We start from the raw sequence: 22,649 nt of genomic DNA, 5'->3' as shown, positions 1-22,649 counted from the left end.
AGGTAACAATAACAATAAAGTTGTGTTGTGTTCTTGGTATAAACTCTTTGGTTTGGGGTTTACAATTTATGTGTTCTGGAACTGGCTTACTGCCTCATAAAACAATGCAGCAGCCTTTTCTCATTTGGTTAGCCATCCATTTTTATTAGGGTTCTCTATAGAATGCCTGCAATAATATTATAAAGGTGCAGAAGGTTCATTATTTCACAACAAGCGGCTAGCCAAGACCATTATTATTTTTACAACAGCCGGGCTTGCTATTGAAATATAGTTTTGATTATAAACTTTTTTTCCTCCTCTCTCTTTCTCTTTTCTCTATCAAAAACAGAGATGTGCAATTGTTTCTTTTCAGATTGCTTTTCCACTGCCCCACAAACATGTCATTTTCAGTGAAATGGATGGATTATAATGGGAACAGATCAGTGATAATGCATTACTGGAATACAGCCATCCCCAAGAGAGCTTATAATAATAACCAGTCTTCCTAAGCTTTAAAATCTGCAGTTTGGACAGCCTATAGCTCTTAATATGGAATCTAGTTCTGAATTTTCCCTGCACTTATAATTCTTTGATGCTCAATTACTGTTTGGGTTCTCTCCTCCTTGTCACGTTGCCATGACAACTGCCTTGCATAAAATTCAGCGCTCAGACAATACAGCCACTGCTTTAAAGAGGGGCTCCAGGCTCATAAAAGTTGAAATTGTTGCTCAAAGAGATTACTGAAGATTAATGACTCTGCTCTGAGCACCGCAGAGCAAATTTCTGAAAATCATCGTAATTAAATAAAAAATATATGCAGGCGATGTGTCCTCTGAGTCAGGAGTGTTGACACCTGCTGGGAGTGGCAGAGTTACTGTAAATCTGTAGTAAAAACATCTGTGGGTATTATTCCTGCATATAGTTTCTTTATGCTAAATAGCTACGGTGTTTAATTAGCTGTGGTGGTTTTCCTTCGTCTGTTCCCTGGTTGTAAACGGAACATATTGACCAGGGCTTGCCACTGGGGCTGGAGCGGGTTGGTTTGTCCTGGGCTGGTGCTGTGCCGTGCTTGTTCAGCCTAATGGCCCCGCTGGTGAGACCAGTGCTCTGTTTCCTGCCACTGGCCTGTAGTAATTTCGTGGGCACGTTACTGGTCATAAGGAAGATGAATACAGAGCTGCAAATTGCTTGCGCTGAATCATAAAACAGGACTTGTTTCATGAGCCCATTAAGCACATGCCCCTAATGTTAAGCATATGCTGTGCTCTGCTCAGTAGGAATAGAGTTAGCACTGGTTTGAGGTTAAGTGTGCGTTTTTAAGTCCTACACTGATTTGAAGGTCTTAAGAGTTGTGAACCTCACTGGGACAATGAATTAAATACGCTGATTATGTTTGCAAAAGTGTTAGCTATTTTCATATTCAGTAATAACATCTTTAATATTACATACCACATTAGTTGTAGCCAGCTGTCATGCAGCAGGATTTAAAATTATCTTAACAGGAGTCAAAGAAAGGCATTTTGTCTTCCCCAAAGACAATAGTACGCAGTTGGTTTAGAGTTTGCCTCTCCCTGAAGGTGAGAAGTAATCCTCAAAATAGGCTCCAAAATCACATCTGTTCAAGAGCAATATATTACAAACTTATGTTAGTAAAATCAGAAGAAACATATGTACTAAGAAAAGCCTAGCTTAGGAAAAAAATCTTGTGTATTCTAAGGGGATAAAAATATTAACTCAAACCAGGTGCATAAATGCTAGGGCCATCTTTGTTCACTTTCAAATCAGCAGATCTTTCAAAATCTGTTTCGTATCAGGGCTGTCTGCCATATAAGATCTCTGTTTGTGCCCATCAAGAAACCTGCATGTACAAGGAATTAATGAAAAACTCAGGAAGTGTCCACAATGCCAAGCAAAGAATAAATGCATGCAGTCCAAAAGGGAACAATAATTAATTTTGAGATCTAAACCTGTCTTTAAATTAGTTGTTTGTATGTTAACTTCCTCAAATCAGCAGCTTAGCCATCTGTTTCGGCTAATTAATTAGCCTTTGGCTGAAGTTTAATCATTGTAGGAACAACAGGCAGGGGATTGGGTAGTCCTAGAGGGTTCACAGGGACTATGCCCATGAGATTGAAATTAGAATCAGGCCCCAGTGCTTAAATAAAGGGCAAATTTGTATTGCTGCACAAAGTAAAATCCCTGCCAGGGCCAGGACGGCAGTAAGATTGGTGGGGATGCACATCTGTAGTGAAACATATTTTATTGTTCCTTGAAGATCCTTTGGTTTTATTTCCATATCCAGGACATGATCCTCTTTGAGGACTGCTAGGTTCTCCCTTGATGCAGTGAGAATAGCAGAGATAATAATAAATAAATCTGGACCTGTGAATTTGCTAACCTGGTGTTCATGGCCAAACTAGTCCAGCCTTCTTCTGCCTGTGCTGAGCTGTAGACCTGGCATAAATTGTAGCAAAAGCCTAAAACATATTCAGGTACCTGGGCCAGCCTTTTCCATTGGGGTTATTTCATGTCGAATGCTGCAAATTAGACACTTACAAAATGTATGATGTGTGGGTGCCTGTGCACAGAAATTTAGATTCTTCAGTATGTACAGAATATAAAACAGTCCTCCTTGTTTAATGCTAGGATGTTTCTATCACATTAGGAAGGCAACCTTATTTCTTTCTGCAGCTGCTATTTAAACACTATGAGATCTCTTTTTAATCTTAGGCAAAGTTCAAAACGAGATGTTTCAAACATCTGCTAACTATTATGGGCCATGCCTGCTAGTAGAGGTAATAAATTATAACCAAGAAGAGAATCAAATGTCTTAAGAGTGTTTTTGTTCATTGCTTCAAAGTTTGTCCTCTTTCTGTGTTATCTGTTCTCTTATTTAGCATGGTAGTCAACATGCCTGCAAAGAAGATTGTGCTGTGGGTGAGGTGGGTGGGATCGCCGTGGGATGAGGGTGACACCCTCTATTTTAAGTCAGGGGAAAAACAACAAACAACTTGGCTTCTCTTTTCCAGAGCAGAGAGAAATCTAAATCAATCACAAAAACGCACCCTCTGTGGTACATGCCAAAAACAAGATGGGTGGTTCTATCAGAATATGGGAGAGAGGGCATTTCAGTTTCCTCCAAAGGGAAGATAACAGATCAGCTTTCTCGTTTGTCATGGAAACCTTTTGTCAACCCAGTAACAGTGACGTCAAGGTGGCAGTGGCACAGAGACAGGGATAGTTAATGTAGCACACACCTGTTGAACTGCCAGAGGGGAAGGTATGTTGGCTTTTACATTTTCTGTCCCTGATTCTAAACAACTTTGGGTGAAGGTTTAGAAAGTGTTATTCAAGTCCCAGGGCAGTTTTCCTGAGCTGTAGCAGATTCCTACCGTGAGCGGGTGGTGCTGGAGCTTTCACTCATGAAGAAATCTAGCTAAGAGGCATTTTCTCAAGCAATGCCATTCTACAAAGCCTCCTGTTTTGGGTTGCCTTTTGGAGGGTGGTGAGAGCAGACTTGTACCTCGAAAGAAGAGCACCAAATTCATTCAATGTGTTTTCTTTGCTTGAGAGTAAAGGTTTTGCTAGTGTTTACCAAAGGAGATTTTTAGAAATACTTCTATAAAAAAGGAAAACTGAACCTCTAATATTATAATATTATGCCACAACTATAGCTGTAGATGTATAGCAATAATTTTAAGCCCATTTTTGGAATTACTTTTCCTGCCAATTTTTTACTGTAATGCTTTCATGTGTAGTGTTGTTGACTGGCTACTTTTTGTTTTTGTAAAGTCAGGTTAGATCACTTTTTCACTTCACAAAAAATGAAGATCACTTTTTTACTTCAGCACGCAGAAGCGTTGCTTTTGTGACTACTTTCCCATTTTTAGTAAATAAAAAATGCTTTAACAATTCCTTTAAATATAAGCTTACTTCTTTCACAAGCAATAAGTGTTAGCAGGGAAAGCAGTTCATTTTTGCTGAACTGTTCATGCTTACTAGATGATGTGCTTGCAGAAGACTTTGAATCGGTTAAAGAATTGCTCTGTGTCAATAGTCGATGCAGTTTCTGTTACCACGTCTAAAACATGAATTTACATTAGTTGCATTTCTTATCTAAGATAATATATGATAATTCTAATAAATTAAAAGTGTGCCCTTGTTATTGCTAAACAATATGCATGAAACTGAAGATTTCCTATCATATAGTTTTTAAGAGGAGAAGAAAAGCCAATGATACGGATGATGATTCAAATTATATTGGGTTGCAAAGTGGAATTAAGGCTGAGAAAAAGAATGGCATAAAATGTCATTCAGTGATCAGAAAATGAAAATGGAGTCAGCCAATGTAAATGACATTTACTATACAAATAGAAACCAAATGTATGTAGTGGAGCCAGTGAGCTGCAGAAATCTTTGCAAGAGAGAACCATCTGGGATTGTAATTTTCCAGATAGCCAATGAATTAAGATAAGTGTTCAATAGATAGCCCATAACATCCTAATAGAGATGGATGATGTCAAATGGCTGCCAGGTTTCAAGGAGGTGGAAAAAAAAAAAAACTGAATGATAAACATTTTGTTTTCTGTAGAAGATGAAATTGTCCTTCACATGAAAGAAGAAAGGTTTAGCTACATTAATACTATTGCCATTGTGTTGAGTATGCATAAATACTCTGGAAAGAGCTACAAAGAAATATAATTCTCTTTGCCTTCAGTTTGGAAAAAGTTGTACACTCGTCCACATTTTTTTCAAACTCTTTACTGGTGATTTCAGCTTGACAGAAAGATATTTCGTGTGATCTAAAGTCTCTGTAGTATCATTTAATTTTATTTGGGACTTTGTGGCTGGAAGATAAGAAAAAGGGTTTATAGACTTTCTTGAAATAAGACTCAAAGTTTTTATTACCACCGATGGTGAAACTGAGACATGGCAAAATCTATGGCCTGGTTTTGAAGGTGCTCCTTTTGCATTCATCACTGATAATCTTGAGACATCACTGTGGTCTCTATAATGAAGTTTCTGTGTGCTCGGTGTAACACAGAGGAAATAAATAGAGACTGTGAAGTGGAACCAAGTCTTCTATTTCTCAGTGATCCACACCCCTTTCTCCAGGCATAAATTAGCATCCCACCCCATCAGATACTGCAGAATCATGTGATCAAATGGTCTCACTGCATACTTAGATGCTTCTCCATTTTTATCAACTGCTTCTTCTTTTGTCCTGATTGCAAGTACTCACATCAGTCCTGACTCACAAAAGAACACAATTAACAATATAAGCCTTATTGATTTTTACTGAGCTCATGCATACGTGTGGCTGCTCTCCTGAATTAGACCTATAGTTTTTGCCTTCTGCATCAAACTCTGTAAATTCAGGGGGGAGCATAAAAGAGACGTTTGGATACTGAAATGTCCATTTACCCCTCTACTTTTCTTTCAAGCTTTCTGTGCCAAACTGTCTCTTCAAATTCTGCAATTTGGGGATTTTTAAAAAAAGGATTAAAATTTCAGAAAAACAAAACAAAACATTTTCCTGCTTTTTTTTTTTTTTTTTCTCAATCATTGCCTTTTCTTTAAAGCCCATCTGGCTGGAAAGTGGATGGAAAGGCTGTAGTGCTCCAGGTGACAGAACACTCTTCACTTTTTCAAGACCAGCAAACTCCAGGAGTTTTTGAAAACATCCAGGATTTGGCCATTTTGGTTGATAGTTACCCTTTCCAACATTAGGCATCGAAAGCAGGTTACCTGCAACCCCCGGGAAGGGGCCTGTCTCGGAAGGCTGCCACGTCTCCTGCTCCCCATCCCCAGCAGCCGCAGCCCAGCTCTCAGGGTACGGGAACTGCAGCTGTCCCCCACGGCCCCTGCCCCCCGTGGGGAGCAGCCCCGCTTCCCCAGGGCAGGGGGACAGCCCAGGAGCTTCTTGGCACATGAGGGGAGGAGATAGCTTGCTGCTGCAGCTGGGCAGGGTTATGGCAGTGGCCAAAAGCCTCTGCCTGTCAGCCAAGAGTGAGCTTGCCTCTGAATACTGTTTCCCCTGAGTTCCACTGTTTTCTGCAGGGGGCTTTCAGAATCGCTTTTCAAACTCGCTTTGCTTTTTTTTTTCCCATGCCTCAATGGTGCATATTACTGACAAAAATACCTTTGATATAGGAGAGAGGCAAAATCATTTATCTGCACCTTGGATCAATGCAGACATTAGGATACAATATGGAGCAGTGTGATAAAGAGTCCCTTTTTTGCTTGAGGGACAGAAAGGGGAATCAGAAAGAAGGAAACAATGCAGGCTGTGATAAGTTATGTACACGCTCTTACTAGGGTCACTACTTGCTAAGGCATTGCATACAAATCCTGAGAAGGAAAGATGTTTTAGATTCTGTTTTCATAATTTTGTTGCAGAAATTTATTACTCAAAGAGGTACCAGCTCATAATTATAGTGTTATATGTGGTGATGCAGCAGTAAAATCCCTTTTCATTCAGTAAAGGATAAGTTCATATTTTCTCTCCACTTAGGATTCATTCTGGCAATCAGAGCATTTCTGCAATTTTTTCTTTAGATTGGGTAGGGGTTAGTGAGGTTTGAACACACAGCTCTGCTACTGTGTTGCCTGGGATAGAGGAAATTGCTTACTTATTATTTATCATTATCATTCTTGTCCAAAATGTGCTTGCGTTTTATGAAAGGAAACAGATGCTTATGACAAAAATCTTACAGCGTGGAAGAAGAAATAAGGAATTAGTGAAATAGAATTTATTAAGGAAACACAATTCTGTGACTGGGAAAGAAGCTACTCAGCCAAGGAAGTGTCCTGTTGGCTATTCAGTTTAAGTAGGTGTAATAATACAATGTTAATAGCATACAAGTATGGCAGGCAGGCTGTGGACGTTAAAAGTAATGGTAAGTGGAGTTTAAGAAAGTGCAGAAAAGGTGCATTTCTTTCTTCATTTTAGGGTTCTCCAATATGCTATTTGAGAAACTTATCTCAAAGTGTATTAAGGTTTTGTATGGGAATTGCTTGGTTTCATTACAAGTGCTGATCAGCACTGGGGGCTGTTTATCGACCTGGTTAGTTACTGCCACTGGTATTCACCATCTTCTTTTGTCCACGCCCAGGCCCCCGTTTTGTCACCTGTCCTCTATCTCTGCAGCCCCAGTTCTGCCACAGCCCTATGCTTCTCCAATGCCTCTATCCCTCCATGCATGGGCTCCCATTGTCCCTCCCGTCTGCAGCTAGGATGCCATGAATTCCCTTGCTATTCCAGCTGAAACAAAGCAATTCAGATCCACTGACAAACTCTACAGATTCACAGTCTTTCTGCAGTAGAGTATCTTACATTTTATCTTTATTTCCCAGTTACCAGCAAAAAAACCCAAATGTAGTTCCCCTGAGCACATATCTTTATATCTGCCACTTAAGGATAAGATAGAGATTTAGCCTAGGATTTTCAAAAGAAACCCAAAGGAAGTAAGTGTTCAATTCACACTGAACTTCAGTGACTTCAGGCTCTATCCCTCCTCTGTGCCTCTGAAATGCCCAGCAGTAGCTCTCTAATTGAGCTGCCCTGAACACATCCTCCACATGGCTTTAGAGACACACTGGATATGCTAATGTCAAACATGAAGTGTACTTGGATCTCATGCTGAAAATTTTACACTCAGCTACCAAAATCTTTTGTTTATCCTGGACACTGTTGCATTCCAGATTGTCAAATACCTTGAGAATGTTTTAAGCTCAGTTCATATCACCTTCCTCTGCATGTGTAGCGTGCAAAAGAGAAATGTGGTTTTGAGGAACAAAAGAACACATGCATGAGTGTCATGAGTAAACAGAAACATCCATCTTTGAAAACTGAGGCTTCTGTATTGATTGAACTGAGTCTAGCAAGAACAGAAATGAACATATTCATCCGGGAACCATTTACATATAACACAGGCCAGATTATTTCATCTGAAGTGTCCTCAGTGAAAGAAATTAAGTAGGAGCTGAGAATGTGCTTATCAATAGACCTTATTATTCTGCTCATCCTTTGATAAATGAACATAGCAAGTTCTTTCAGGCTTCTCTCAGTCTTCTACTTGCTTTTGCTGGACTTTATTGATCCATATTTAGCTCTCCCTGATAATGTGACATGACAGCACATGTAAATGGTAAAGTCAATGAGCATTTCCTTTCAGATGAAACAAAGCAATCCAGATCAAAATCTTTGGATTTATCTTCTTGTTTGAAATAGAATTTATTACCTTGTTATAAACTAAAACAAAACACACACCACAAAAGTGTGCAACCATTTTTTGTTTTTGTAGTTAAAGAAGAAAATGTTACGGGAGGAGTGTCCTCTGGGCATGCTCCAGTCAACTCTATCAAAATGAGGGGCCAAGAATGATAAAATCCAAAACCTGCAGCTTCTGGTTCCTTTGGGAGTCATGTTACAGTAGTACAAGCAACCGTCTGTCATTTTAAATAGGGAAGCATATGACTGCAGCCAAAGGCCTTTCAACGCTATTTTAGGTAAGCTGATCTGCATAAAGGCCATTGTAATCTCTTGTGCTGCTCAGGTTTTAGGCGATGTTTTCATTTCATAATGCTGTTTCTGTGTCCACTGAAAACATCTGCTTAGACGTGCCAGGCTCAGTTGTGCACCCTGTTACATCACTTGGCAAATGAGGTCACCTCAAGTAAATAGGAGTATTATGGAGAGGAGAATGAAAGCCCTGGGATTTAACTGTTAGGACTCAAGCTGCAACCCGTCGTGATGGCTGAAGGTCATGCAGCAATGCTGGAAATGCTCACTGGGTGCAGTGAACAAGGCAAGCAGTAGGGAGGACTCAAACACAATTAATCATCTGCCTCAAGGTCCTTTTTTCCACAGTGCCAAACACTGACTGAGGGTATGGGCATGCAAGAGTTTTGCAAACTCTCCTGCTCAAAGTGGGCATTGCTTCAAGCAGGGTTCACCCATGCAGCCTATTTGCAGCAGCAGCGGCCTGCTTTTATATGGTGATTAATGGGAACACTGAGCTGGAGCATATCATTAGGATGAGTCTTTAATATAACAACCAGTAAACTACAGGCATTAAAGAAAACAGCTTGGGAGAGAGGCAGAAGGAGGCAGCCAGGCAACCCCACAGACCCAGCTGCTATCAGACTAACTGCAGCCACCTCACCCAAACAGCATCCAGAGTTTACATTGCTGCCTCAGCCTCTTCCAGTATGACTTAGATTTACCAGAAGCATCATTACTCTCAACTGATGAAAATTCATGGAGTGCATTGGGTGCAGTAGAAGTAGGGAGTAGATAGCCAGGCTGCCCTGAGCCCAGCCACGTACCCAGTGCGGTGCTGGGGCAGAGCAATGCCCTCAGCCTTCACACGTGCTTTCAGCCTGAAGCCTCCCTGTCACCCAGTGCCGTCTAACAGTGATGTCAGTAACGTACCCTGTTTTTTCTGGTATGTACTAAATGCCCCTGAAAATTCCTGCTTTCCAATGTGACACCTGCAAGGGGAAAAGGGGCAGGAAAATGTGCCAGCTGGGACCAGGTCTTCCTACAGCAGTTTGGAGATGAATGCCACTTGCTGTCATCGTTCCTGCTGATGTGTCTTTTGTCATCCCAAGTCTGCATTTCCCTTTATGTTCTATTAGACCAACCTACTACTGAAAATCATTAAAAACAACTTATCCAAATCCACCTTGGAGTTAATTTTGGGCCTAAGGCCCTGATTTATAGTAACGGGACCTAGGGACCAACAATAAAGAAGAAAAATAGCTGCTATTAAATCTGTAAAAAGGAAACGACTTGGAAAAGGAGAGGGATGCCAAGCTAGTCTCTCCAGCAATGGCAGAGGGGAGTCAGACTTACAGGACCATATGGCTTAGACATAGTTTGAATAATCTCCTCCAATTAAAAATGAAGCCAGTTTTATATAAAACATCTGTTCTGTGAATTCAACAATTTGGGGGAAAAAAAAAATCAAGGGATACTTTAAATCCTTCATCATGCTTTTGGTTTCTCTGTTCACATTCTTACCCATCTTGAAGAGCTCATGTACCTGAAGGAGGAGTGTTGTGGTTTCTTATGATGCTACCAAGCATCAGTGCAGGCTTTTGCATTTCTGCATGCTGGGCTTCCCATCCACACTGCCTTCAGATATTCAGCCTTCATTGCTAAGGTGGGTGTGTTTTAGGAGAATCCAGAGCACCAGAGGCAGGTCAGTTCTGATCGGCAGAGGGTCTGTGATGAAGAGGCATCACTGGAGCTGGGCTGGGCTGCGACACAGGAAGGCAGATCCTCCCATCGTAACAGTGCTGGGAGCTGGGCATGTCTGTCCACTGCGGAGGGTACCTATCTAATGTAATTGGGCTTGTATGTATCTAAAACACAGTGGGATTTAGCCGCTAAATCCACTAAGCCACTAGCCAGTAAAGAAGAGAGTACAAGATTATCCCTTCTTTGCCTTTGCACACTCACTTTTTACAGCAGGACCATAGCAGGAAAACATAGTTTTGAAATAATCTACAACTGCTTGTCTTGGAAATGTCTGCTTTTTATTTGACAAGGAGGGGGAGACTGGTTGCAGGTATTGTTTGAAACTATATCGTTTGTCACAACTCTGTTAAAGGTGTAACTGTATAGACAGCAACATACCCGTCTAAAATAATTATCTAGATTATAAAGGAAATATAATCTGGGGATATGTGTATCAAGCAAATTAGATCCAGTGCACAGAGATTCACTGTTCTAAAACATCTCTAGGGTAATCTTATTGTTCTTTTATTCTGAATATCATTTGCTTCCTTCTCAAGAGGACATCAGTCTGAGGTCTCTCCTCTGGTTGTTTTGTGAGCTGTTCTTCCTAATTCTTCAGGTAACTATTTTTATTTCAGTATAGTTTAACAGCAGAGGTGGCTAATCAGGGACCTGTAGGTCTTAATCATTCCCTGACATTGACATCAGGGATGATGTAGGTTCTTTGCTGACAAGCAAATAGTGGGGGTCATATGCAGTGGAGAACACTGTCTGACAGGGGAAGAGGGCTGCTGAGAGATTATTTAATACCTCCCTTCTCAAAACTCTGACCAGGGCAGAATGCCCTGGTTAGATAAAGACAGGTGTGCGTGTTTCCCACCCTTTGCACCTGCAAAGTGTGCTTGTCCCTTGTCTCTCTAATGCTTCTGTTGGACTTGAATTCGCCTTCTCCAATGGTACAAGGGATGTGACACAGACAACCGGGTTTCTATTTTAAACTCATCAGCTGCGTAGACCTTTTACTGTGCACACTTCGCCTGTGCTGTTTGAACCTGGGGGTGTTCCAAAGCTGCTGGCCAGAATACATGATCGGATTTTGTGTACTTGCTAGCAATGTCCTGGGAGTTGGTGTCTGATGAATCATTTGTTGACTGAAACCCTTCACCTCCCCGGTCAGGATTGTCTGCTTTGCTCAAACTGTGCTGGACATGGAAAAGAAAGCAACTAGTCGGTACTCCCTGATTTCAGTCTATCCTTGTGCTTTTATTAACCCTGGGTGAGTTTAAAAAGTCTTGTGGCTGTGGAATATGGCAGGTGGGGGGTTACCTTGGAGGGTTTCAGCCATCTGCCTTTCTCACCTTCTGCAACACTGGTAGCAAAGGTTTTTGGAGCTGGTCGTGCTGGCTCTGTGCCACTGAGGAAACACAGATGATATCTGCTCCATTTTGTGTTTCTCCAGGGAAGGGAAAGGAATGGAATTTGGGTAGCAGCTCTCTGAGCCAAATGCCATGAGAAAACCTTCAATCTTATGAGATCAAACCCAGACTTATGCTCTTGTTCAATTTGTTGGGTGAAAAAAAGTGACTCTGGTCATCTTTATCTTCAAAAGCATTTTTTATAGTTGGATGTGATGTTTAATTTGGGTCAAATTTAGTTTTACTTTCTGGAAAAAAAGGCTCCAGAAATAGTTCAGACAGCTCCATTCAAGCTGTTCTGCAGATGTCAGCATATGCCAGAGTCCAAAATCCAGCACAATCAGGATATGGTCGTCTAGTAGGGACTCCAGCAACAGACGCTGGACAGGAAAGGTATGTGCTATCTGAGACTATAACACCAGATTTCCTTTCTGTTAGCATATTTATATGTCCCACGTGCCATCTCTGTCTCTTCTTCCCGCTGTGGAATAACTTTCTGTGTCTTGGTTTATAGAATGCTGCACATCCAGATGCCTCTGTTGTTATCTCCTTGCTGAGAGGCGCAAACCTGGTACATTTGGGCTACAGGGCTGTCAGCATGATCCCAGCCATGTGTTTGACTAGTTGCTTAAATGTAAAGAGACCTCCTGCTGAAGCTCAGACAGTGTTCCTCTTTGTTTGGTCAGACAGAACTGAAAGGGTAGGAAGCACCAACTCCATTTTAATGGAATATGGGTAGAGGGGCCTGAGGACCAAGAAAGACTCGGAGATGAGCCAGGTATTCTCCGCTGAATTTATGATTCTGAACTCAGTCTGGAGCAGTTCTGCTGACTGTAATAGGTTATCTCTGATTCAGCTCATAGGTCTTGAAATACAGTCTGTCCCCCTAGAAGCACCTCTGTACTGATGCAATGCAGCATTCACCAGAATTGCCAGAGCTCTCAGCTCAGCATCCTGTAGAGGCTTTAGAGGGAGGAACGCGGGTGACTCAGTGTTCACACTCCAAACAGAGCATGTTACAAAATAAGAAAACTAAAGCAATTCTCTAGTGCTGAAATTCCTCAGAGGCTTCTTCTGAACTGGATCTCTTTCTCTAACCTCCCAGTAAAAAGAAAATACCTACAAAATTACAGAAATTTTCACAAAGAACTCCATGGGGGATAAGATTTCTTGTGCCTGTCCCCCAGCTAGATTGACAGCTACTGGATCTATTTCAGTGCAGTAGAATCAACATCTAAACGGTCTTATTCAGTTTTTTTAATCTCTTGATAAGAATGCAAATGCCATTCTTGCTCCCACTGCCTCTCTCACCCTCTTGAAATAGACTGTTTATGGTGACTAAATGCTTCTATCCAAAACTGGCTGTCACCCAAAACCAGATGGGCAGAAAGCCTAAGAGCAACAGAAAACTAGCAATTTATATTAGGACACAGTGCCACACCACACAGAATGCTTTGTTTAAACTAGCAGAGCTCTGTGTCCTATTAAATATCTGTAAATAACCAGCTAGTGTAGATTTCTACAACAATGTTGGCATATTTCAAAATACTTAAATACTCTGAGCAGCTCTTCTGACCCTGATAGATCCATCCTCCATTGCTGTTTATTGGACTGAAAATGCGATGTTGGCTTGAGATTTGTACTGCAAAGTAAACAATTTCTTACCTACCTGAAATGTATTGGGTTTTATATCTGCAGATGCTGTGCACTGCTGATTCTGCTTCTGAATATGATTTTAGGATTGAAAAATATATTGAAGGGGAAATTGAAACATTTTAGGAGCAGAAAAAGGAAAAGGAGATAAGTATGAATGAATGATACAGCAATTTTAATAACAGTACACTGGATAATTTAGTATAGTGAGTTGGGCTGGGCATGGTTCTTTACATTATAATCTATTTTTAAATAGTTTAATATTGCATGAGAGGATACTCAGGTGTTATATACTGGCAAAGCCTCTTTGGCAGTCACAATCCCTTAGGTCAGACAAATGGTAGTCTACAGGCTTTGGCAAAGATATGTCAGCTTAAACTTACTGTTTTCAGGCACTGTGTTGCTCAAAAGGAGTTGATGCAAAGCTGAGAGATTAGGTCTAATGCACTGACATTTATTCTCCTGTTCTCTGTTACTCATCAGTTGTGAGGAGTGTCTGACCAAACTATAGGCATATTTGGAAATGGGGAACCCCAAGTATAACTGGTCCGTGTACTCCACTTGGCCGTGAGTGGCAGTGACTGGCAGTGAGATTGCTGGAGCTGCAGTCATTCCTCAGCACCCAGCCCGGAGATTCAAATATAGCACCGAGCCAAAGGAACCGCTCAGGCACAGGCAACATCTGCCCCAGGGCTGGCTGGGAGGAGGCAGCAGCATCAAAACCCTGGCTGTGGTCCAGCTCACAGGGCCTCCCATGAGCATCAAATGTAGCTCCTTGACAGAACAGGTAGCCAGGTCATGTCTCTTATGTGCCCTCACATTTCACAGACCACAGTGTGATTAGTGAGCCTTTAACAAACTTAAGACTTTAATTACAAAAGAACTAAAACCTCAATTATGGCACTGTGCCACAGGAGGGAAGACCAAGCACACCAGTATTTTGCACCATTGTAGAAACAGACAATTGAGATCCTGCTACGTTTGCTGGAGCATCTGGTATTTATTCACTTATGCTGATACAGCCACCACAGTATCACTATTACCAATTCTCTGCCTCTCAGAGCTTGGGTTCATCTTTTAGAACCAGTGTGAGATCCATTGTGACTTGCAGGATAAACTGTTTAGTTACACATTTAAGAAGTGCCTGAGGAATCCTTCTCCAGACACCCATCTCCCAAATCCCTGCTCACCCTGTTAGCTATTAAATCACACTTTTCTTTTAACTGGAATGGATTTAGTACTAGTTAAGATCTATTTCAGAGGGAAGGAAATACAGCCTGTGACCTGATAGGTCTTTTCTATCTGCAGTATAATGATAAATACGCCTCTGGTGTTCAGCCTTGCTTCCTCTGGCTGCTGCTTTGTGGCTGGAAACTATCCAGATGCAGCAGTGGCCACGCACATAGTGTGATTCAGGAAAGACCATCTCATGATAATCCTGCACTAACCAGTACCTGCTGGTCCCTGGAGCTGAGCTTGCTCCTGCAGCAGGTTGTGTCCATGCCTGAGATCATTTTGATGGCTTGAACATCACCCTCCCGCAGCTGACAGGCTCTTGGTTGGGTGCTCCCAGAAGCAAAAAGGCTTATGTAAGTCATGACAAAACTCATTCACCAAAGTCAGTGTCTGACATAAACTGTTCACGTCGATGCTCAGAGGTTAGTGAGCAATGTCCTGCAGTAGGGAGGGAAGTTTTCAATTGCTATGTGGCTGGGTCCCTGCCTGAACTGGTGACATAGGACAGGACTCTGTTGTAGCTCAGGTTTGATCTGTTTTGGAACATCCTGATGAAAACACACACTGAATGTACGGTGATGCTTTCTATCCCAGGAACAAGTGAACCCAGAGGTTGGGGGGTGGTTTGCTGGTAGCAGGCACCGTGGAGACAGGCTGGAGCTCCTGCTGGCTTCCCTCAGGACATGGGGCACGTTCATTCAGGATTGCTTAGGGCTCTCCTGCTTCCTCATTACATTTTGCTATTTGCTTCTGCCATTTCCTTTTCTCCCTGATTTTAAGGCTATTGCTTGCTGTGTAATTCATTAGATTGGTCTCTGTGTCAGATCTTTCAGTTATGCCTTATACTCTGCAAAGGCATGTTGCATTGTCATTTTTATTTTAATGTCTCTCACAGATCTTTTTGTACCATACACAGATTAGACTGCTGTCTGGGTTTTAAATATGTCCAGTCGGTGGCTTTAATGGTGTTTTTTATCACAGGAATAATAAAAGTGAACTTTACATGTTAAAATATGAAGCCATTTACTTGTGAATTTCAACCTTAAGGGCATTCTTTATTTTCTCTTTCCAAATAGAATGCAGTATGTGTGAGCAAGCAGTAGCCCATCTGTATTCCAATTTGCATGATCCAATGTAGAAAGAAGCATGATGTACTTCTCTGAGATTGGAAAATTACTCTCTAAAAACAAATTAAGTAACTAGTAGCCTGAGGGATCACTTCATAGGTGAAAGGATTTCTGTCACCAGGAATCAGATGTATTTGCATTATTCCTCAGTGGCGTACAAATTGTATATGCATTTGTATAATATAATCTTTCTAGAGAGATTATTTTGCTGTGGGTTAATTTGGTAAGTAAGTGATCTTTGTGCTATGATGGTATGTAAGACACAGAACAGGCATGGTAAATACCTAGAAGTCCCTGAGCAAAAAGAAGGAACTACTTTTCTGTTCTTTGTGGCTGGCACCTAAGAATGATCTGTTGGCCCCTGTCTGAGCTAACTGCTTGCAACTACCACTGGCACCTGTAAAAGGGAACCTGCTTAATCCCTCTTGCCAAAGATGGAGTCTTTCCCTGAAAATGTATTATTTTAGCACTGGCTCCAACCGGTGAGTTGGAGCATATGGAAGCCCTGGTCCGTGTTTCCATCCAGAGGACGCTGGAGGAGCAGGTGATACAAATTCTTAAGGCTTCCAGGAGCTGTGAGAGGTTAGCTCCCTCCCTCCCACATCAAAAGTAGGCTTCTAAAGCTAGAGGGGCAAATATCTGCCCTGCAGAGTGAGAGCTTGATCACACCAGGTGCCGAGCAGCTCCTAAAGGGGATGATTACTTCCAGTTCTCTTTATATTAAATTGCCATTTTAAATGAATCAGAGAAAACAGGAGCTTGGGGCTAGATGGTACCTGTTGGTCATGGAGCACACCTGCCTCTTCTGGGATGATGATAGGTGTTGCCCTTCTTGAAGCATCTGTTTGTATCACAGGTGTTTAGTTATTTGAGAAGGGATTGACAAAGGCCAGCAGTGGACTGGTTTTAGGTGAGCTGCCCCTCAGCCCGCGGTGCAGGGGGCAGCGTCGCTGGCAGGGGGTGGGGAGCTGCTTAGGGCAGCACTTCCCAGGCCGATGCTTCCTGGGAAGGGCCTTGTTAGTCCCAAATTTTCCCAAGTGCTGTCTTCACCAGGCCTTTTTCCCAGGAATATTTCAGGGCTGTTTCACCTTTCCTGCTTAAACAATAAAAATGACTTATTTTTCAAAAATCAACCTGAACCATCTGAAGAAACTTTTTTAATATTCTGGAACATCCTCTGCCTATATCATTGGAATCTATGAGTCCTGGGATCCTGTCTGAACCAGCTCCTTCATGCCCAGTCATCGTACATCATACTGAGATAAGGAATTTGGAGACAAGCGAGAGTTAATTCTTTATAGCAATTTAGCTTGCTGTGTGATGGCAAACACGGACACCTAGTGGTACTGGAGTGCAGGGCATGTAGATGTTTCAAATTTATCTCTGGAAGAGAAGTAGGCACAGCAGTGTTTGTTCACATGTTTTTCCCCTAAAAGAAGGAGAGATTGTATCATTTTCAGAGAAAGTATCATATATACCATAATGTGGGAGAAATAAAATGTACTTGGCAAGGAGTAATGGAAGACTTAGGGGAAAATCATCAGATTTGGAAAGATTTGTCAGTGTATTTACCAAGAAGTAATCAGATATTTTTTTTCTTGTGTCTTAAATATCTCATACCATACCAGATTGGATCAAAAGGATATTCTACTCCTAAATTAGTCCACAGCAAAGAAATCTCAGTAAATATTATAGCGATACCTTATTCTTACCATACCCGTCAATGTTTGTACTCCAGTTATGGGGAGATTATGTCAGCATGATGAATGGTGGGCTTGCAGATAAACTGCATAGCTAGGTGCTAAACTGATCTCTTGTGTGCTTTCGTCACCCCACTGAGCTCTTTCTGCCAGGATTAATGCGAGCACTCGGTCTGAATGGCCTCAAACAGCTGCCATGGTTTGTTTTGTTTGTTTTTTCTATTTATTTACAAATAATCTTTCAGAGAAATATCTCCTTCTTCTTCCCCAAATCTAGCATTTCGTCTACGGCAGAGACACAGGACAGGTGAGAACCAGTCCTTGTCCACTGACCCCTTTCTGTAACTGTAAATGTCCCCCTGTGAATGGGATTTCTTTCACACCTGCACTAGGCACACGAGCCACCGTGCCACTGAGTGGGGAGACAGGCTGTTCCCATGGGAGTGTGCATTCAGGGCTGCTTGGACTAAGATAAGGGATTTGGGGATTGTACCAGCTGAAAGTGAAGTCTGTAGAGATGAGTGTGCTCTCCTTAAGGGCTCCCCCACTCAAGCTGATAAGTTGATCCCAGTTCTCCTTGATTTCACAGAGATACTCAGCATCTTACAAGATTTCTCCCAATTCGTTTGGATTCAGAAGTTGTTCTTTTAAAAACACTGTATAATGTGCTCAAGTTTAGCTTCATATCCTAAGAAATAAGGAGGCTTATGATATTACAGTTTTGAATCAGCTTGTTTACTATTCTCATCTTAATAACTTCTGAATCAGTGCACATGACCTCAAAGATTCCTGCATGCTTCAGGGAAGCGGGCAGCACATAGAGGAGAAAGACCCAAAAAAGGGCCCCTAGTGACAGGCAGACAACAAGAAATCCACACTGCAGAGGAGCATTAAGAAAGATTCCTCACGCCAGAAAAACTTAGATTTGTGCTCACATCTTTTTAGAGAGCAAGAATCAACCTCTGAGATCCAAATCTGTAAGAAAACAAGCTTCATTAGCTCTGCTGCTTGTGCAATCACTTCTTCTGTTTTGTTCTGCTGTATACACAAGCGTTTATATATCCGGTCTCTGGTTATATAGAGACGATGATTAAACAGAGACCAGTATTGTTCATTGACAGTTGCAGGGTGAGAGGCTGAAGGAAAACAGCAGGTTGCCAGTGCTCAGTACGGAAGCAAGATGATACATTTATTCTTAGATACAAATCCTGGAAGTCAGCATATAATCAATCACTCTACGTTTATATATTTACACCTCTGTTTTCCATCAGAGAGCGTGGGAGGAGCTTTTCTGACCTGCCCGATCAGGATTCCCTCATCTCCCAAGGGGTCCCTGGAGAGAGTTTGGGAAGATGAGGGGGACAGGTTTCTTGTCTTGCAAATAAAAATGTAGCTGTTTCCTCACTGCAGTGGTGGCAAGTGGGAATGTGTCTAGCTTGTGCTGTAGAAGGGTGAGCTGGAATTTGTCCTGCTGTGAGGGCACAGCACCGAGGCAGCCTGGGCTATTACCAGTCTAGAAAGTCACCCCAGAAACTAAAGCAAGAAAAAAAGCAAGGCTCCCGATGGACACCCACAGCTAGAAAATTCACAGTTAGAAAATTCACCCACAGCTAGCATTCAGAAGGTTACTGGGTGGGTAGCTTTGATTTCTCACTTCAGCCCAGCAGAATCAATAAGTAAAGGAAACCAGGGCCACAACATGTTGAACTTTGACAAAAGAAATTATTAACTTGGCTTCTAAGGAATACAAATCCTGTGTTTGCCAGTGTAAATACGATGCAAAGATGATTGCCTTCATCCTGCCCTCTCTAACTTCTATTCCTGTTCTTTTTTTTTTTTTTTTTTTTTCTGTTGAACCTGGGCAGTTGTCTGGAGGGTGTGAACTAACCGTCGTGCTCCAGGACTTCACAGCGGGCCACAGCAGCGAGCTGAGCATTCAGGTGGGGCAGACGGTGGAGCTGCTGGAGAGGCCGAGTGAAAGGCCGGGCTGGTGCTTGGTCCGGACCACGGAGCGGAGCCCACCTCAGGAGGGTCTGGTCCCCAGCAGCGCTCTCTGCATTTCCCATTCCCGCAGCAGCGTGGAGATGGATTGCTTCTTCCCTTCAGGAAAAGGTAGGCAACAGTCCGGCAGCTTTAAGACTGTTTTGGATTTCCCCTTTTGTATCATGTAAGTGCAAAGCTGCTTGGGCTGCTCTTGCAGTCAATGTGGGCAAAAGACTGTTTAGTCATTAGTGAGTTTTGTTACCAGATCTCTGTGAATCAGCACAGCACTAGCCTAACTCCATTTCCATGAATCAATGTTTGTACATGTGCGTCTTTTGCTGTGTGGCAATCACTACTGTCTTGAGATTCTAGGTAAAAATTAGACCTTTAAAGAACAAAGGGAATGGTTTTAGTGCCTTAAAGCCTAGAGGGTGGGAAAGTCATGTTGTATATATACTCAGGACGCCCCCAGTTGTGGATATGTTATTTTATGAGTGCATGGTCTTTTAGTATATCCCTGCTGCCTGTCTAATATTGCAAACAGGCCACCAGTGAGTACTGGTATACTCTATTGACTCATGAACTGGCGACATTGTGTGTAATGACACATCATAATGAGGAAAGAATCCTTTACAATTAGCGTGCAAAAAACCACATCCCTGGTATTATCCTGAGAGCTTGGGCTTTACCTGCAGTGAATGGTGAAATATTGTTCGTCTCTGTGGTGTCTGTGGCCTATTTAGTTGATGTTCTGTTCTGAGCAATGTTTGTCCTGCGTATAGCATCCATGCAACCAGACATAGGAGACGCTCCAGACTGATAGACCAGAACCGGTTCAGTTCAGTGTGGCCAAAGCAGGTCTCCTTTTGGCCGTGGCCCTGCTCTTGGCCATGCACAATGCAAGTAAGGTCCAGGGAGGAAAGGCTCCTGTCGTCCCACTCCCGACTTCAAGCCCGCAACCTAAACTGGCTTTTTAAACAAATTTTTTCCCTCTGCATTAAAGGAAATAGAATTTGATCTGTTCTTGTTTCAGCAAATTAAGCTTGGTGGTTTAGTTTGTTTTGAGAAAAAGCATTGAAACCAGGCTGTAGTCTGTCCTTGCTCCCTGCTTGTATTCCCACTGTGGAGGCTGGGAGTGGGGCACGTGCCCAGGACAGAGCATCACGGTAGGGCCAGGCTCTGCAGTCAGAATTTCCCTTAAAAAAATGTCTGACCCAAACCTGGGGGAGGAGAGCTCAGCTTTTCCTCTCAACCTTGATCCCCTCAGCAGATCTCATTCAGTTAGGTGCTTCCCTTTGCCCTGCTTTGCAAAAGGGAGAAGGTGAAATCAGTGCTGGCTGTCAGCTCTGTCTGCGGTGCAAACTCCAAACCCGACACACACTCCTTAGACCCACTGCCACGTCTCCTCTCTGCCACACGCCGGGACCCTGCCCTGCTTCTGCTGCTACAGGAGCCTGTCCTGGTCCTCAGCTCTCCTCTGAGAAGCACTGCAGTTGTTTGCATGCAAATTTAATCTGTGAATAAACAGAAAGGTAAAGCGGAAAATCAGCCTGGTCTGTGTAGGAACAGCCACTGCCTAGCATGACTCATAGGAAGCCAGAGACGTGTCTGCTGGGTTCATGGTCCAGCATTTGGGCTTGGGTCCTCTGCTGAAGGACACTGAGAGAGACCACTCAAACTTCATTTGACTGTGATAGGTTGTAAAGCTTTCCCTCCAACGCAATGAAACTAAAGAATTGGAGGAGCAGGCTGTGGAAAGGGAGGCAGGGAATCCCGAGGAGGATGGAGACGGGCTGGTGCAGGGGCTGACACCTGGCAGGGGACATGGGGACACCGCTCCCAGCATGGCTGCGTGAGTTTCAGGGCAGGAGTGTGCAGTGCAGGTACGGTGCAACGGGCGCAGGGCCAGGCTTCGGCTGGTGGGCCCGAGCTGAGGGGTGCCTGGAAGCCGGCGCGGGCCGCGTCAGCGCAGGGCTGAGCCCGCGCCAGCGCGCTCTGCCCGCCCGCCAGGCGGGTTATCCCACACTGCCACCGCTTCCAGGTTGGAGCTGGCTTTTGCCCCGTCACCTCCAAACAGGTGCGGAGTGAATCTGGGGCCAGCTGGCTCCAACCGTGTGTTCACATGGCCTTGATTTCCTTATCTCCCTTTCCCTCTCGGCCTCAGTTTTTTTCCTGCACTTACCAAATCTGTATCAGGGAGCCTCGGTATTAATGAGATCTCCAGAAGTGCTGCTAGAAATAATAAAAATAACCACCCAATCCACAATTTTGGCCAGAGTACAGCAAATTGGTTCTGCGTCTAATCAGTTCTCCCTCTATTAGGAAAACAGGAAATTGCTTAAACTGAATGAACAGATGCTGGGAATGAAGAAGAGGGGTAAGTTTAAAGTTTAAAGGGGAAAATGCAGTAGCCACTGGAAGAGCCTGCTGATGTCATGAGATGCTGGAAGGCTTAGCATGATAAATGGGTTCTGACTATTCAGGTTCACGTCCTTCTCTACTTCCAGCAGCTTTAGGCATCAGTTGGACTCAGAATCCCTTGTTCCAGGCTTCCAAAATTTCTGGCCTTTCTCTACAACCCAGAACAAAGGCTGGCATGGTTTATATCAACATCAAATGGTGTCCCCTTTCTTTTTCAAGTATGTAAACATCCACAGTTGCAGAAGAGCAGGTTAATAGCTGAATTCTGCTTGCAGTTACCAAGACACATAATTCTTTGGTTTTACAAGCACTGTAAACTCAAGAACAGAAAGTATCTATACTCAAAACTTAACTTTTCTAGTAATATAATTTGCCAGCTCTGATAGAAACATGCAGAGTTTTGACAAGTATTAAAACATAGTTACATCTGCCTAATGAGAAATGGCAAATTACTGTGTTTGGCCCTGTTATAAATTACGGTAGACTACAAATATAAATCATGTGGTTCACAGAAGCTACCTACCATTCTTAAAATGAAAGAGTAAAGGAAATAATATTTCAGCCAACACCTGAACAGATGAAGGGTTGAAAGAGTTGGTGGGATCACCAGAACATTTTGTAGAGCATCAATGCAAGTCCTCATCAAACAAAAAAAATAAGCCTTTTTAAGCAGCCTCACTGAAAGCCACTGGAAATGCAAAACCAAGGTTCACAACTGAACATGTGCTCTGGCTCTTCCTCACTTTTTTACACTATTCCTTTGAAAATAGGTAATGAATTAACATAAAATATTGCAAAAGGAAAAACATGGTGCAAATATAAGACAACAAACCTGAAAGAGAACACTTGCTACCTTTTGTAATGAAATATCTTTACAGATTTCTCTCAT

At 42.6% G+C, this 22,649-nt stretch overlaps 1 protein-coding gene across 11 annotated transcripts in view; it reads left to right on the top strand.

Annotated features, from left to right (window-relative positions):
• Positions 1 to 22,649, top strand: part of KALRN (kalirin RhoGEF kinase) — a 523,685-nt gene that overhangs the window by 405,346 nt on the left and 95,690 nt on the right. For 10 of the 11 annotated variants that reach the window (XM_042784358.1, XM_042784355.1, XM_042784351.1 and 7 more), the window contains exons 34-35: positions 17,634 to 17,663; positions 19,222 to 19,468. In XM_042784358.1, coding sequence (XP_042640292.1) covers positions 17,634 to 17,663; positions 19,222 to 19,468 — 277 coding nt within the window. The remainder of the gene's footprint in view (positions 1 to 17,633; positions 17,664 to 19,221; positions 19,469 to 22,649) is intronic. The other variant, XM_042784352.1, reaches the window with a different exon arrangement.

This window comes from Tyto alba, unplaced genomic scaffold (genome assembly GCF_018691265.1).
Source record: "Tyto alba isolate M040663 unplaced genomic scaffold, T.alba_DEE_v4.0 Super-Scaffold_7, whole genome shotgun sequence".
In the NCBI taxonomy this organism is placed as follows: Eukaryota; Metazoa; Chordata; class Aves; order Strigiformes; family Tytonidae; genus Tyto; species Tyto alba.
This window is presented reverse-complemented; position numbering and strand designations above follow the sequence as displayed.